Source organism: Hordeum vulgare, chromosome 1H (assembly GCF_904849725.1).
Source record: "Hordeum vulgare subsp. vulgare chromosome 1H, MorexV3_pseudomolecules_assembly, whole genome shotgun sequence".
NCBI classification, from domain to species: Eukaryota; Viridiplantae; Streptophyta; class Magnoliopsida; order Poales; family Poaceae; genus Hordeum; species Hordeum vulgare.
The window spans coordinates 55,710,925-55,726,523 of NC_058518.1; the positions used below are offsets into that span (position 1 = coordinate 55,710,925).

Genomic DNA, 15,599 nt, shown 5'->3' on the forward strand with positions numbered 1-15,599 from the left:
CAATCGCCACCATCTCATCGAAACATTGGGACCCTCGCCTCTATCAGGAGAGGAGGTGGAAGGGAGGCCGACGTTGGATGATCTAGAGTGGGACAGTTGTTGGGGGTGGGTGTGGATCGGGTGCATGGCTGAGGTGGGATTGGAGTGACACGCATAGCGGGAGCGCGGTTGCCTCACATGGGTTACAATTATTCGTTTATTAGTAGCGCGGGTTTTACAACCCACCATGCTACTACGGCCTACCCGCAGGACATAAGTGAGGATATTTACTAGTAGCGTTTTTTAGTCACACGCTATAAATAATCTCAAATAACAACGCCCACACGTGTGATATGTTTGCACTTCGTTCACACGCGTCGATCCACGTTGATTTCTTTTGCATGAACCATAAAGGAATCTGTTTGAATTTCAATGTCACGTAGGCATCATCGTGTGTGTGGGTGTTGGAGAGTTCGCCCACACGACCGATAGCGCGCGATTGCCAGCTGCACCGTATGGGTGAACCAGTCTCTGCCCACACAGTCACCACCTAGTCCATGCATGTGCGGACGAACTGCTCTTCGTTCACACAACACACGTACGTTGCTAGATGGCAACTCTAGTTGCACGTACGTGGCAATTAGGTAAACACACATGACAACTATGCTTCGTTACTAGATGGCAACTGCAGTTGCGCATAGATGACAACCACATAAACACACATGACAACTATGATTAACCATACATGACAACTATGGTTGGACCACACATGGCAACTAGGTAAACACATATGACAACTATCTTCGGGTAACTAAAGTGTCATCCCGCGGGTAACTATAGCTAACCAAAATAGAGGAAGTTGCCATGCTTTTACAGCTACATTTGCCATCACGGGTAATCAAAATTGCCACCCCCGGAGGTAACTAAAGTCTCCTCACCATGACGTGTGGCAGATTTGCTTCGTGCCACGCACACGGGTAGGGATGAATAATACTTGTTGGACGTGTGACACGAAGTAGCTGCATCCACACATGTGTGTAGTTTCAATATACGTCCACATACAATTGATGTGGGTTTGCTCCTGCGTATGACACACACCCTGTATGGATAGATGGCTAATATGCCACATTTGTGGTGAATATCATGACCCTAAATGATATTACTAATAGCGTGGATTAATCTAGCATGCTACTAATAAATAGCATCATCAAGGGTTAAAATAACGTGTTACTAGTAAATGTTTATCTATAAGTTATTTTTTCATAGTATACGCGAGGCTTACCGTGACGAATGGGTGTCGGTTTGGTAAGTTCACTTTAGCTGGGGTTGGGTTGACGGAATCAGCTAATAAAGAGCCATGCTCATATAAACACGCCGATCTGATCTTCTAGTTGACTTGATACCATGCATAACACGCGTATCCAAATTTTTTCCCCAACTGCTACATGGTGAATGCGTATATAAACACCACTCCACCCAGCCATGAACGCATCACCACATCAATCTCTAGCTGGTTGAGATTTTGGAGAGCTAGGGCAATCAAACTGATCCATACTTAGTTGCTTCGAGAATTAGCTTGCAGCAATGAGGTTCCCCACTTTACTGTTTGCGTGGGCTACCGCGGTGCTGCTCGCCCACGTGGTGGCGGACTCCAAGTTTCTGGAGGCCAACTTCTACAAGCAGACGTGCCCGCAGGCCGAACACACCGTGCACGACGTCGTCCGCCGCGCCGTCGCCCGGAACCCCGGCCTTGCCGCTAGCCTCATCCGCATGCACTTCCGCGACTGCTTCGTTAGGGTAAGCAACAGTCATATGTAGTGTATGCATTCCTCCACATGTAGAAGCATGTACCTGATCTTATCGTTGGTTTTGCGTGGTTGGACACGGGTAGGGTTGTGACGGCTCTTTGCTGATCAACTCGACGCCGGGGAACACCGCGGAGAAGGACTCGGTGGCGAATAACCCAAGCATGCGTGGCTTCGAGGTCATCGACGAGGCCAAGGCAGCCCTAGAGGCGAGATGCCCGCGCACCGTCTCGTGCGCCGACGTGCTCGCCTTTGCGGCTCGCGAGGGGGTATCCCTTGCCGGCGGCATTTACTACCGTGTCCCATCCGGCCGCCGCGATGGCCGTGTGTCCATTGCCGACGAGGTGCTCAACAACAACGTGCCGTCTCCAACTGATGAGGTCGCGGAGCTCGTGGCCAGCTTCAAGCGCAAGGGACTCTCTGCTGACGACATGGTCACGCTCTCAGGTGCACACACCATCGGTCGCTCCCATTGCTCCTCATTCACGCAGCGCATCCACAACTTCTCTGGCGAGGTCGGTCGGACCGACCCGTCCATCGACAAGTCCTACGCGGCGGGGCTGAGGCGACAGTGTCCTCCATCGGCGGACAACCCGAACGACCTCACAACGGTGCCGCTGGACCCGGTCACACCACGGGAGTTCGATAACCAGTACTTCAAGAACGTGTTGGCACGCAAAGTGCCACTCACCTCCGATCAGACGCTGCTCACTAGCCCCCACACTGCCGGCATCGTCGCGTCCTACGCCGCCGCGGAGAAGGCATGGCGGGCCAAGTTCGTCACCGCTATGCAAAAGATGGGCAACGTCGAGGTGCTCACCGGTCACGAGGGGGAGATTAGGGAGAAGTGCTTTGTCGTCAACCACCACTAATCAATCATTCTCAAAACCATTCCAACGCATAGCTAATATCAATACACATATGCTTGTGTGTACGCGGATCGCAGTGTATGTGATATCATTTTATAAAGTGATTTTTTTGTTAGTTGTTTGTGTATGTCAAAAAGAATACTACTACATGAAAAAAAATATTTGTTCTGTATGGGTAATTTATTATCAGATGTTTGTGTATGTCAAAAAGAGTTCATAATTTTCAAACAGTTTTTGGTTCCCGAATATTTATTTTTACTAAACAATTGAGTTCTTAAACATTTTAATTAATATGCCAACATATTTAGAAATTTCTGAACATCTTTCACGAATATTTTTAAATTCCATGAACATTTTTTGAAATTTGGAAACATTTTTAGAATTCATGGCTGTTTTATTAATCTGAAAAATATATGTTAATCCAAGAATTTTCTTTGAAACTCTTGAAATTTTTCCAAATACAAAAACATTTTTTAAAATTCAAATTATTGTTTGACTTTGTGAACATTTTATAAAAGGTCTTGAACATTTTTGTATCAACAACCTTTTTCCAATTCATGAAATGTTTATTTGGAATCCTCTTTTTCTTAAATCGTTGAAGATTTTTAAAAATTTGTTAACATTCCTTGAAAATTTGAAACAAATTATCAAAAAATTTAACAAATCAATATTACGAAATATTCTGACAATTTGTTTTGAAACTTCAAACATTTTGAAAGAAGCAAAAAAGGCAAAGAAAAGCCACGATGAAACAAAAAAGAAAAAAGGAAAAAAATGCCTCGCCCCGAATAAGGGCCGAACAAAAATCTCCTGCGAGGGCCCGTGCGCCGCGTGTTACCTCGATTTTAATCGCATGGGTTGGAAAATGAGCGAGAGCAACTAGTTGGCGAGCGCTTGTTACGCCCGAAACGAAGGAATGTTTCACGAGTGGTGAGCACGCGACAAGTGTCACGCGCGGAGCGAACGAGCAAGGGTCCTTGTTTTTTCCTTTCCGGTTTTTGGTTTCGTACCTTTTGCAGCTAGCCCCTCAAACTATTTTGGATTTCCATTTTCCCTTTCTCCGCTATATAAAATGCAAAGACGCTACAAGACATTGGTTCCTTGTTTCCATTTTTGTCTTTCCCATTATATATCCGGGTAATGGATATTTATGGGGTAATTACGGGTGGGGGTTACCAACATGATGAGATATCAACTTTCAACTACTAGAGGCACGACCCTGATGCAAGTAGAGGTACAATGCAGCGTGTTTGTCGTGCAACATGAAAACGACGCCTCCGACGATGCAACCCCTACTCCCCTTCGACTCGGTTAGCATTCATATATATCTTGAAGGGGGGCATAGGTTGAAGTGCGTGTTTGTCATGTAGCGTGTTTGTCGTGCAACGTGCAAATGGTGCCTCTAGCGGCGCAAGCCCTGCTCTCCTTCAGCTCGGTTAGCATTCATATACATCTTGAAGGGGGGAGGGGGCACATGTCGAAGTGCATGTTTGTCCTGCGGCATATTTGTCGTGCACCGTGTTTCTCGTGGAGTGTGCCAACGACGCCTCCAACGGCGTAACCCTGCTCGCCTTTGGCTTGGTTAGCATTCATATACATCTTGAAGGGGGGAGGGCATAGGTCGAAGTGTGTGTTCGTCGTGGAGGTGCAAACAGCACCTCCGACGGTGCAACCCATGCTCGTTTCGACTCGGTTTGCATTCATATACATGTTGAAGTGGGGCATAGGTCAAAGTGCATGTTTGTCATGCAACATGTTTGTCGTGCAGCGTGTTTGTCATGGAGCTTGCAAATGGCACCTTCGGCGGCACAACCCGTGCAAGCCTTTGGCTCGGTTAGCATTCATATACTGCTTGAAGGGGGGGGCATAGGTCAAAATGCATGTTTGTCATGCAACGTTTGTCGTGCAACATGCAAATGGTGCCTCCGACGACACAACCCCGACTCGCCTTCGGCTTGGTTAGCATTCATATACATCTTGAAGGGGGCATAGGTCAAAGTGTGTGTTTGTCGTGCAGAGTCACGAGCGGGCATGACGTTTTTCACAGAGACATGGGTGTTTGTCGACTAGACGCACGGTTCATGAGCCTCCAGAGTCACGGGTGGGCGGGCGTGATGCTTTTCACAGAGGCATGTGTGTTTATCATCTAGACTCGTAGTTCACGAGCCTCTAGAGTCACGGGTGGGGGGCGTGATATTTTCGAGAGAGGTAGTTATGTTTGTCGTCTAGACGCACGGTTCATGAGCCGCGAGAGTCACGGGCGGGCGAGCGTGATACTTTTCAGAGAGGCAGTTGTGTTTATTTTCTAAACGCACGGTTCATGAGCCTCCAGAGTCACGTGTGTTGGGGATCATAGTAATAATTCAAAAACTTTCCTACGTAACACCAAGATCATCTAGGAGAAACCAGCAACGAGTGAGGAAAAGCATCTTCATACCGTTGAAGATCGCAAAGCGGAAGCATTACTACAAACGCGGTTGATGGAGTCGTACCGCGGCGATCCGATCCAAACACAGAACTTTTGGTGTCTCCGCGTTCAACACACCTACAACCCGGGGACGTCTCCTCCTTCTTGATCCGCAAGGAGGGAGGAGAAGTTGAGGAAGAATTCCGGCAGCACAACGTCGTGGTGGCGATGGAGTTTGGGGTTCTCCGGCAGGGCTTCGGAGAGCATCGCGGAGGAGGAGAGGTGGAGAGGTAGGGCTGCGCCGAGGGAGAGAGAGAGACGTGTGTGTGTGTGTGCAACCCTCCCAATACCTGGGTTATTTATAGGAGGCAGGGAGAGGGGGTGCGGACACCCCTAGGGAAACCCTAGGTGGTGCGGCAACCCTAGATGGAGAAGGGGCGACGCCCTAGGGGGTTGCTTGCCACCCAAGGGAGCCCCCACGCCCTAGGGTTTGGACCCTCATGCGCGTTGGGCCACCTCCTTGGCTCGCAGCAGCCCACCAGGGGCTAGTTCCCTTCCCCTTTCAGCCCATGTAGCCCTCCAGGACATGTGAACCCTCCCGATGGACCCCCGGTACCCTTTCGGTGGTCCCGGTACAATACCAATAAGCCCCGAAACCTTTCCGGTGGCCGAAAACGGATTTCCCATATATAAATATTTACCTCCGAACCATTCTGGAACTCCTCATGACATACGGGATCTTATCCGGGACTCCAAACAACCTTCGGTAACCAGATATACAATTCTCATAACAACTCTAGCGTCACCGAACCTGAAGTGTGTAGACCCTACGGGTTCGGGAACCATGCAGACATGACCGAGACATCTCTGTGGTCAATAACCAACAGCAGGATCCGCATACCCATGTTGGCTCCCACATGTTCCACGATGATCTCATTGGATGAACCACGATGTCGAGGATTCACTCAATCCCATATGCAATTCCCTTTGTCTACCAGTATGATACTTGCCCGAGATTCGATGTCGGTATCCCTATACCTTGTTCAATCTCGTTACCAACAAGTCTCTTTACTCGTTCCGCAACACATCATCCCGTGGCTACCTCCTTAGTCAAATTGAGCTCATTACGATGATGCATTACCGACTAGGCCAAGAGATACCTCTCCGTCACACGGAGTGACAAATCCAGTCTCTATTCGTACAACCCAAGAGACACTTTCAAAGATACCTGTAGTGCACCTTTATAATCACCTAGTTACGTTGTGACGTTTGATACATGCAAAGCACTCATACTGTATCTGGGAATTGCACAATCTCATGGTCTAAGGAAATGATACTTGACATTATAAAAGCTCTAGTAGACGAACTATACGATCTTGTGCTATGTTTAGGATTGGGTCTTGTCCATCCCATCATTGTCCAAATGACGTGATCCCGTTATCAATCCAATGTCCATGGTCAGGAAACCAGAACCATCTATTGATCAATGAGCTAGCCGACTAGAGGCTCACTAGGGACATGTTATGGTCTATGTATTCACACATGTATTACGATTTTCGGTTAATACAATTATAGCATGAATAATAGAAAATTATCATGAACAAGGAAATATAATAATAACCACTTTATTATTGCCTCTAGGGCATATTTCCAACAGTCTCCCACTTGCACTAGAGTGAATAATCTAGTTACATTGTGATGAATCGCACACCCATAGAGTTCTGGTGCTGATCATGTTTCGCTCGTGGAAGAGGTTTAGTCAACGGATCCGCCACATTCAGATCCGTATGTACTTTACAAATATCTATATCTCCATCCTGGATGTATCCACCAATGGAGTTGAAGCGGCGCTTGATGTGCTTGGTCTTCTTGTGAAACCTAGGCTCCTTGGCAATGGCAATAGCTCGAGTGTTGTCACAGAAGAGTGTCATCGGGCCCAACGCACTGGGAATCACTCCTAGGTCGGGGATGAACACCTTCATCCAGACTCCTTCATGTGTTGCTTCTGAAGCATCTATGTACTCCGCTTCACATGTAGATGTCGCCACAACGCTTTGCTTGCAACTGCACAAGCTGACTGCCCCACCATTCAAAATATACACGTATCCGGTTTGTGACTTGGAGTCATCCGGATCTGTGTTGAAGCTAGCATCGACGTAACCCTTTATGACAAGCTCTTCGACACCTCCATAAACGAGAAACATATCTTTAGTCCTTTTCAGGTACTTAAGGATATTCTTGACCGCTGTCCAGTGATCCACTCCTGGATCACTTTGGTACCTCCCTACCAAACTTATGGCAAGGTTCACATTAGGTCTAGTACACAACATGGCATACATAATAGAGCCTATGGCTGAAGCATAGGGCATGGTGCTCATCTTTTCTCTATCTTCCGCCGTGGTCGGTCGTTGAGCTGTGCTCAACCTCACACCTTGCAATACAGGCAAGAACCCCTTCTTGGACTTATCCATATTGAACTTCTTCAATATCTTGTCAAGGTATGTGCTTTGTGAAATACCAATGAGGCGTCTCGTTCTATCTCTATAGATCTTGATGCCTAATATGTAAGCTGCTTCTCCAAGGTCCTTCAGTGAAAACACTTATTCAAATAGGCCTTTATGCTTTCCAAAAGTTCTATATCATTTCCCATGAACAATATGCCATCCACATATATTATGAGAAATGCTTGAGAGCTCCCACTCACTTTCTTGTAAATACAGGCTTCTCCATAAGTCTGTACAAACCCAAACGCTTTGATCACCTCATCAAAGCGAATGCTCCAACTCCGAGATGCTTGCACCAGCCCATAGATGGAGCGCTGGAGCTTGCATATCTTGTAAGCATTATTAGGATCGACAAAACTTTCCGTCTGTACCATATACAATTCTTCCTTAAGAAAGTCGTTAAGGAATGCCGTTTTGACGTCCATTTGCCAGATCTCATAATCATAAAATGCGGCAACTGCTAACATGATTCAGACGGACTTCAGCATCCCTACGGGTGAGTAAGTCTCATCGTAGTCAATTCCTTGAACTTGTCGATAACCTTTAGCGACAAGTCAAGCCTTATAGATGGTCATGTTACCATCCGCATCAGTCTTCTTCTTAAAGATCCATTTATTTTCTATGGCTCGCCGATCATCGGGCAAGTCCACCAAAGTCCATACTTTGTTCTCATACATGGATCCTATCTTAGATTTCATGGCTTCAATCCATTTGTTGGAATCCGGGCCCGCCATCGCTTCTTCATAGTTCGAAGGTTCACGGTTGTCCAACAACATGATTTCCATGACATGGTTGCCGTATCACTTTGGTGCGTAACGTGTCCGCGTGGAGCTACGAAGTTCAATAGTAACTTGATCCGAAGTTTCATGTTCATCATCATTAACTTCCTACCTAGTCGTTGCACGCATCCCAGAAACATTTTCCTGTGCTGCGCTACTCTCTTGTTCGAGAGGAGGTACAATTACCTCATCACGTTCTACTTTCCTCCCAATCATTTCTTTCGAGAGAAACTCTTTCTCCAGAAAGGATCCATTCTTGGCAACAAAGACCTTGCCTTCGGATCTGAGATAGAAGGTATACCCAATAGTTTCCTTAGGGTATCCTATGAAGACGCACTTCTTCTATTTGGGTTCGAGCTCTTCAGGTTGAAGTTTTTTGACATAAGCATCGCATCCCCAAACTTTCAGAAACGACAACTTAGGTTTCTCGCCAAACCATAATTCATACGGTGTTGTCTCAATGGATTTAGACGTGCCCTATTTAAAGTGAATGCGGCGGTCTCCAATGCATATCCCCAAAATGATAGCGGTAGATCAGTAAGAGACATCATAGATCGTACCATATCCAATAGAGTGCTATTACGACGTTCAGACACACCATTACGCTAAGGTGTGCCAGGAGGCATGAGTTGTGAAACAATTCCACATTTTCTTAAGTGCGTGCCAAACTCGTGACTCAAATATTCTCCTCCACGATCAGATCGCAAGAACTTTATTTTCTTGTCACGTTGATTCTCCACCTCACTCTGAAATTCCTTGAACCTTTCAAAGATTTCAGACTTGTGTTTCATTAAGTAGACATACCCTTATATGCGTAAGTCATCAGTGAGGGTGAGAACATAACGATAGCCACCACGAGCATCAACGCTTATTGGACTGCATACATTGGTATGTATTATCTCCAACAAGTTGGTTGCTCGCTCCATTGTTCCGGAGAACGGAGACTTGGTCATCTTGACCATGAGGCACGGTTCGCATGTGTCAAATGATTCAAAATCAAGAGACTCCAAAAGTCCATCTGTATGGAGTTTCTTCATGTGTTTGACACCGATATGACCAAGGCGGCAGTGCCACAAGTAAGTGGGACTATCATTATCAACCTTACATCTTTTGGTACTCACACTATGAATATGTGTAACATCACATTCGAGATTCATTAAGAATAAACCATTGACCAGCGGGGCATGACCATAAAACATATCTCTCATATAAATAGAACAACCATTATTCTCAGATTTAAACAAGTAGCCATCTCGCATCAAACGAGATCCTGATACAATGTTCATGCTCAAAGCTGGTACTAAATAGCAATTATTAAGGTTTGAAACTAATCCCGAAGGTATACATAGAGGTAGCGTGCCGACGGCGATCACATCGACCATGGAACCATTCCCGACGCGCATCGTCACCTCGTCCTTCGCCAGTCTCCGCTTATTCCACAGCTCCTGTTTTGAGTTACAAATGTGAGCAACTGCGCCAGTATCAAATACCAAGGAGCTACTACGAGCACTGGTAAGGTACACATCAATAGCATGTATATCATATATACCTTTGACGTTGCCGGCCTTCTTATCCGCTAAGTACATGGGGCACTTCCGCTTCCAGTGACCGTTTCCCTTGCAGTAATAGCACTCAGTCTCACGCTTGGGTACATTCTTTGGCTTCTTCCCGATAACTCGTTTACCGGGCGCGGCAACTTCTTTGCCATCTTTCTTGAAGTACTTCTTACCTTTGCCTTTCTTGAAACTGGTGGTCTTATTCACCATCAACACTTGATGTTCTTTCTTGATTTCCACCTCCGCTGATTTCAGCATTGAATACAACTCGAGAATGGTGTTCTCCATCCCTTGCATGTTGTAGTTCATCACAAAGCTCTTATATCTAGGTGTGAGAGACTGGAGAATTCTGTCAATAACCAAGTCATCCAGAAGGTTAACTCCCAACTGAGACAAGCGGTTGTGCAACCCAGACATTCTAACTATGTTCTCACTGACAGACCCATTCTACTCCATCTTACAACTGAAGAACTTGTCAGAGACTTCATATCTCTCGACCCGGGTATGAGCTTGGAAAACCAGTTTCAGCTCTTGGAACTTCTCATATGCTCCATGTTGCTCAAAACTCTTTTGAAGCCCCGGTTCTAAACTGTAAAGCATGCCACACTGAACCAGGGAGTAATCATCACTGCACGAGTGCCAGGCGTTCATAACGTCTTGAGCCGCCGGGACACGGGTGCTTCACCTAGCGGTGCATCAAGGACATACATTTTCTTGGAAGCTATGAGGATGAGCCTCAAGTTACGGAACCAATCCACATAGTTGCTTCCATCGTCTTTCAGCTTGGTTTTCTCTAGGAACGCGTTGAAGTTCAGTGGGACATGTGCGTTCGCCATTGGATCTACAATATAGATTGTAAAGACAATTTTAGACTCAGTTCATGATAATTAAGTTCATCTAATCAAATTATTTAATGAACTACCACTCAGATAGACATCCCTTTAGTCATCCAAGTGATACATGATCCACATCGACTAGGCCGTGTCTGATCATCACGTGAGATAGACTAGTCATCAATGGTGAACATCTCCATGTTGATAGTATCTCCATACGACTCATGTTCGAGCTCTTGGTCTCTTGTGTTCCGAGGCCATGTCTATACATGCTAGGCTTATCAAGTCAACCAAAGTGTTTTGCATGTGTAAATCTAGCTTACACCCGTTGTATGCAAACGTTAGAATCTATCACACCCTATCATCACGTGGTGCTTCAAAACAACGATCCTTCGCAACGGTGCACACTTAGGGAGAACACTTTTCTTGAAATTCTAGTGAGGTATCATCTTATTTACTATCGTCGTTCTAAGCAAATAAGGTATAGAAACATGATAAACATCACATGCAAATCATATAGTGACATGATATGGCCATTATCATCTTGCGCCTTTGATCTCCATCTTCGGGGCGCGACATGATCATCATTGTCACCAGCATGACACCATGATCTCCATCATCATGATATCCATCATTACGTCTTCATGAAGTCGTCTCGCCAACTATTACTGCTACTACCATGGCTAACAGTTAGCAATATAGTAAAGTAATCACTTGGCGTTGCATCTCATACAATAAATTAAGACAACTCCTATGGCTCCTTCTGGTTGGCGTACTCATCGACATGCAAGTCGTGAATCCTATTACAAAAACGTGTTCAATCTCATACATCACATATATATCATCACATCCTTTTGGCCATATCACATCACATAGCATACCCTGGAAAAACAAGTTAGACGTCCTCTAATTGTTGTTGCAAGTTTTACGTGGATGCTATGGGTTTCTCGCAAGAACATTTCATAAGGACCCTCTTCATCGAATCCGATCCGACTAAAGTGGGAGAGTCAGACACCCGCTAGCCACCTTATGCAACAAGGGCATGTCGGGCGGTGGAACCAGTCTCACGTAAGAGTACGTGTAAAGTCGGTCCGGTCCGCTTCATCCCATGATGCCACCGAATCAAGATAAGACTAGTAACGGTAAGAATATTGACAAAATCATCACCCACAACTTACTTCCGTTCTACTTGTTCATAGAATCTACGCATAGACCTAGCTCTGATACCACTATTGGGGATCGTAGTAATAATTCAAAAAATTTCCTACGTCACACCAAGATCATCTAGGAGAAACCAGCAACGAGTGAGGAAGAGCATTTTCATACTGGTGCAGATCGCAAAGTGGAAGCGTTACTATGAACGCGGTTGATGGAGTCGTACTCGCGGTGATCCGATCCAAACACCGAACGTTCCTTGTCTCCTCGTTCAACACACCTACAGCCCGGGGACGTCTCCTCCTTCTTGATCCAACAAGGAGGGAGGAGAATTTGAGGGAGAACTCCGGCATCACGATGGAGTGATGGCGACGGAGTTTCCGGTTCTTCGGCAGGGCTTCGCCAAGCACCGCGGAGGAGGAGAGGTGGAAAGATAGGGTTGCACCGAGGGAGAGAGAGACGTGTGTGTGCAGCCCTTCCAATATCTTCGGTATTTATAGGAGGGAGGGATAGGGGGTGCGTCCAACCCTAGGGAAACCCTAGGTGGTGCGGCAACCCTAGATGGAGGAGGGGCGGCGACCTAGGGGGTGGCTTGCCACCCAAGGCAACCCCCACGCCCTAGGGTTTGCCCCCTCATGTGCCTTGGGCCTCCTGCTTGGCTCGCATCAGACCACCAGGGGCGGGTTCCCTTCCCCTTTCAGCCCATGCAGCCCTCCGGCACAGGTGGACCCTCCCGATGGACCCCCTACCCTTTCAGTGGTCCCGGTACAATACCGATAAACCCTGAAACCTTTCCGGTGGCCGAAAACGGACATCCCATATATAAATCTTTACCCTCGGACCATTCCGGAACTGCTCGCGACGTCCAGGATATCATTCGGGACTCCGAACAACCTTATGTAACCACATATACATTTCCCATAACAACTCTAGCATCACCGAACGTTAAGCCTGTAGACCCTACGGGTTCGGGAACCATGCAGACATGACCGAGACATCTCTCCAGTCAATAACCAACAGCGGGATATGGATACCCATGCTAGCTCCCACATGTTCCACGATGATCTCATCGGATGAACCACGATGTCGAGGAGTCACTCAATCCCGTATGCAATTCCCTTTGTCTACCGGTATGATACTTGTCCGAGATTCGATCATCGGTATCCCTATACCTTGTTCAATCTCGTTACCGGCAAGACTCTTTACTCGTTCCGTAACACATCATCCTGTGTCTAACTCCTTAGTCACATTGCTCTCATTACAATGATGCATTATCGAGTGGGCCCATAGATACCTCTCCGTCACATGAAGTGACAAATCCCAGTCTCGATTCATACCAACCCAACAAACACTTTTGGATATACCTGTAATGCACCTTTATAATCACCCAGTTACGTTGTGACGTTTGATACACCGAAAGCATTCCTACGGGATCTAGGAGTTGCACAATCTCATGGTCTAAGGAAATGATACTTGACATTATAAAAGCTCTAGCAGACGAACTATATGATCTTGTGCTATGCTTAGGATTGGGTCTTCTCCATCACATCATTCGCCTAATGATGTGATCTCGTTATCAATGACATCCAATGTCTATGGTCAAGAAACCATAACCATCTATTGATCAACGAGCTAGCGAACTAGAGGCTCACTAGGGACATGTTGTGGTCTATTTATTCACACATGTATTACGGTTTCCAATTAATACAATTATAGCATGAATAATAGATAATTATCATGAACAAGGAAATATAATAATAACGACTTTATTATTGCCTCTAGGGCATATTTCCAACTAGGCGAGGGCGGGCGTGATGCTTTTCAGAGAGGCATGAGTGTTTATCATCTAGACACACGGTTTATGAGCCTCTCGAGTCACGGGCGGGCAGGCGTGATGCTTCTCACAAAGGCATGTGTGTTCATAATCTGGACGGACGGTTCATGAGCCTCCAGAGTCCTGAGCGGGCGGGCATGATACTTTTCAGAGAGGCAGTTGTGTTTATCGTCTAGACGCACTGTTCATGAGGCTCCAGAGTCACGGGCGGGTCACTACAAGAATTATGTCAACTTGTGACCTTGTGGCAGTGACCCTTGAGGAAATAGTCTTATATCTATGACAATTTGAGACCAACTGGTCATAACCTCTTCACGGGGCTCCAAACCCTAAACCTCAACGACCATTTTTGTCAAAAAAGTCATAATTTCCTTACACAAAATGGTTGTAAAGTACAGAGCACTTATCCGCAACCTTATATTCGTTGGTTAGAACCAATTTAAATTGGCCACGACCTTGCAAATTGTGGGGCATTGCTATGGCTGGGCACCATCTCATCAATTTATTCCAATGTGTCGTGCTTAGTTGTCTTTTTGTTACCAATTTTTCACAAGTGTCCTACTTAGGTGTCATTTTTTGCTTATGTGTCAATTTTGCATGAACCACACTCAGCTGACCTGTGGGAGCCGCCCCATTGACCAACGAGACCTGTTGGGATCTACCGTAGGTGCATCGTATGCGAATTGAAATTCCTACGCGCAGAACATCCAAGAACATGCTATGGAGATGGATCACAGATCGTTACCACTAGACGCGCAGTGTCGTGCAGCGAAAGTAGAGTTGGGGAGCGCGTTTGCATGGTTCGTCTCCTCCTTGTCCCTTCTCCCTCATTCAGCTGGTCCGATCTCCGTGGTGAGGTCGGTCGACGGATCCCGCGTACAGTCTCGCTGGAGCGGCGCAAGTGGACCGCCTCTAATGGTATCCGCACATGCAGGAGGAACACACTGTGCGGCAGACTGCTAGGTTTGATCACACGGTCGGCGGTGGGTGGAGGTGGCTATTCGCAACTCATGCGAAACCCTAATGATGACACCGAAGCGATCTATACATAGGTGTGCCGCACCTCCACTATATATAGGCGTCCAACGTAGGCTCAGCTCTTGGGCCTCGTACAGACCCTAAAGCCCACGTGTTTCTTCCCTTAAGCGCACGACCTCTAGGTTCGCGTTCACTTGGTCGCGAGTCAGACCACGTCCGACTCGGCTAGTTGGTAGCGGTCTCTAGCAAGACGTGCTGACTCCAAGTGTCCGATGAAGTTGGTTAGGCGAACATGTACTTCATACTTCTGTTCCCTTTTCCACATGATATACGTTGTCGTGCTCAAGGCAATATGGTCATCCTTGTTGCCACACGACCTCTTTCTCGTTCCGGTGAATCCGACCAGTATTTGGATTATCTCATAATCCTCATCGCATGGCCATGCTTATCCAGGTCGGATCTCCCGAGGGGCCTAGAGTATATCTCTCCTGATCGGAGGGGCAAATCCCATCGTGCTCGACCATGTCTCGCATCATGGGTCTCGACAAGCGCGAAAACCTACCTTTGTAACTACCCGGTCACGGAGTAGCGTTTGGTGGCCCAAAGCAAGTCTGTCACCATCCCGAGTACATGCGACAACTCAGGTCTTAGGACATAGAACGTATGTTGTACTAGAGACTCATAGATGACCTATCACTGCGTCTCATAGTTGGGTCTGTCTAACTCAGACCTTATCTTGGCTTGGATTCGACTACGCCGAATCCAACCAGATCTTTCTGAGCCATATTATGCGGCTAGCATCCAATGCTACATGGCCAGTGAGACCGTACCATCCACTATGTCATATACTAGTCTAACTCGTTGCGCGTCCAAACAACCCTTTCGACTAGGGACTCTTTA

At 46.7% G+C, this 15,599-nt stretch overlaps 1 protein-coding gene across 1 annotated transcript; it reads left to right on the top strand.

The window, feature by feature from the left end:
- Positions 1-1,563: 1,563 nt before the first annotated feature.
- LOC123406899 (peroxidase 5-like) lies at positions 1,564-2,719 on the top strand. Its single transcript, XM_045099935.1, has 2 exons — positions 1,564-1,776; positions 1,871-2,719. The coding sequence occupies exons 1-2, from the start codon at positions 1,564-1,566 to the stop codon at positions 2,654-2,656; spliced, it is 999 nt and encodes a 332-aa protein (XP_044955870.1). The 3' UTR covers positions 2,657-2,719.
- Positions 2,720-15,599: the final 12,880 nt, after the last annotated feature.

Excerpts from the sequence above, each read along its gene's own strand:
- LOC123406899 (XM_045099935.1), top strand. The coding sequence starts at position 1,564 with ATGAGGTTCCCCACTTTACTGTTTGCGTGGGCTACCGCGGTGCTGCTC. Across the intron at positions 1,777-1,870 it reads TCCGCGACTGCTTCGTTAGG|GGTTGTGACGGCTCTTTGCT; the intron begins GTAAGCAACAGT and ends GGACACGGGTAG.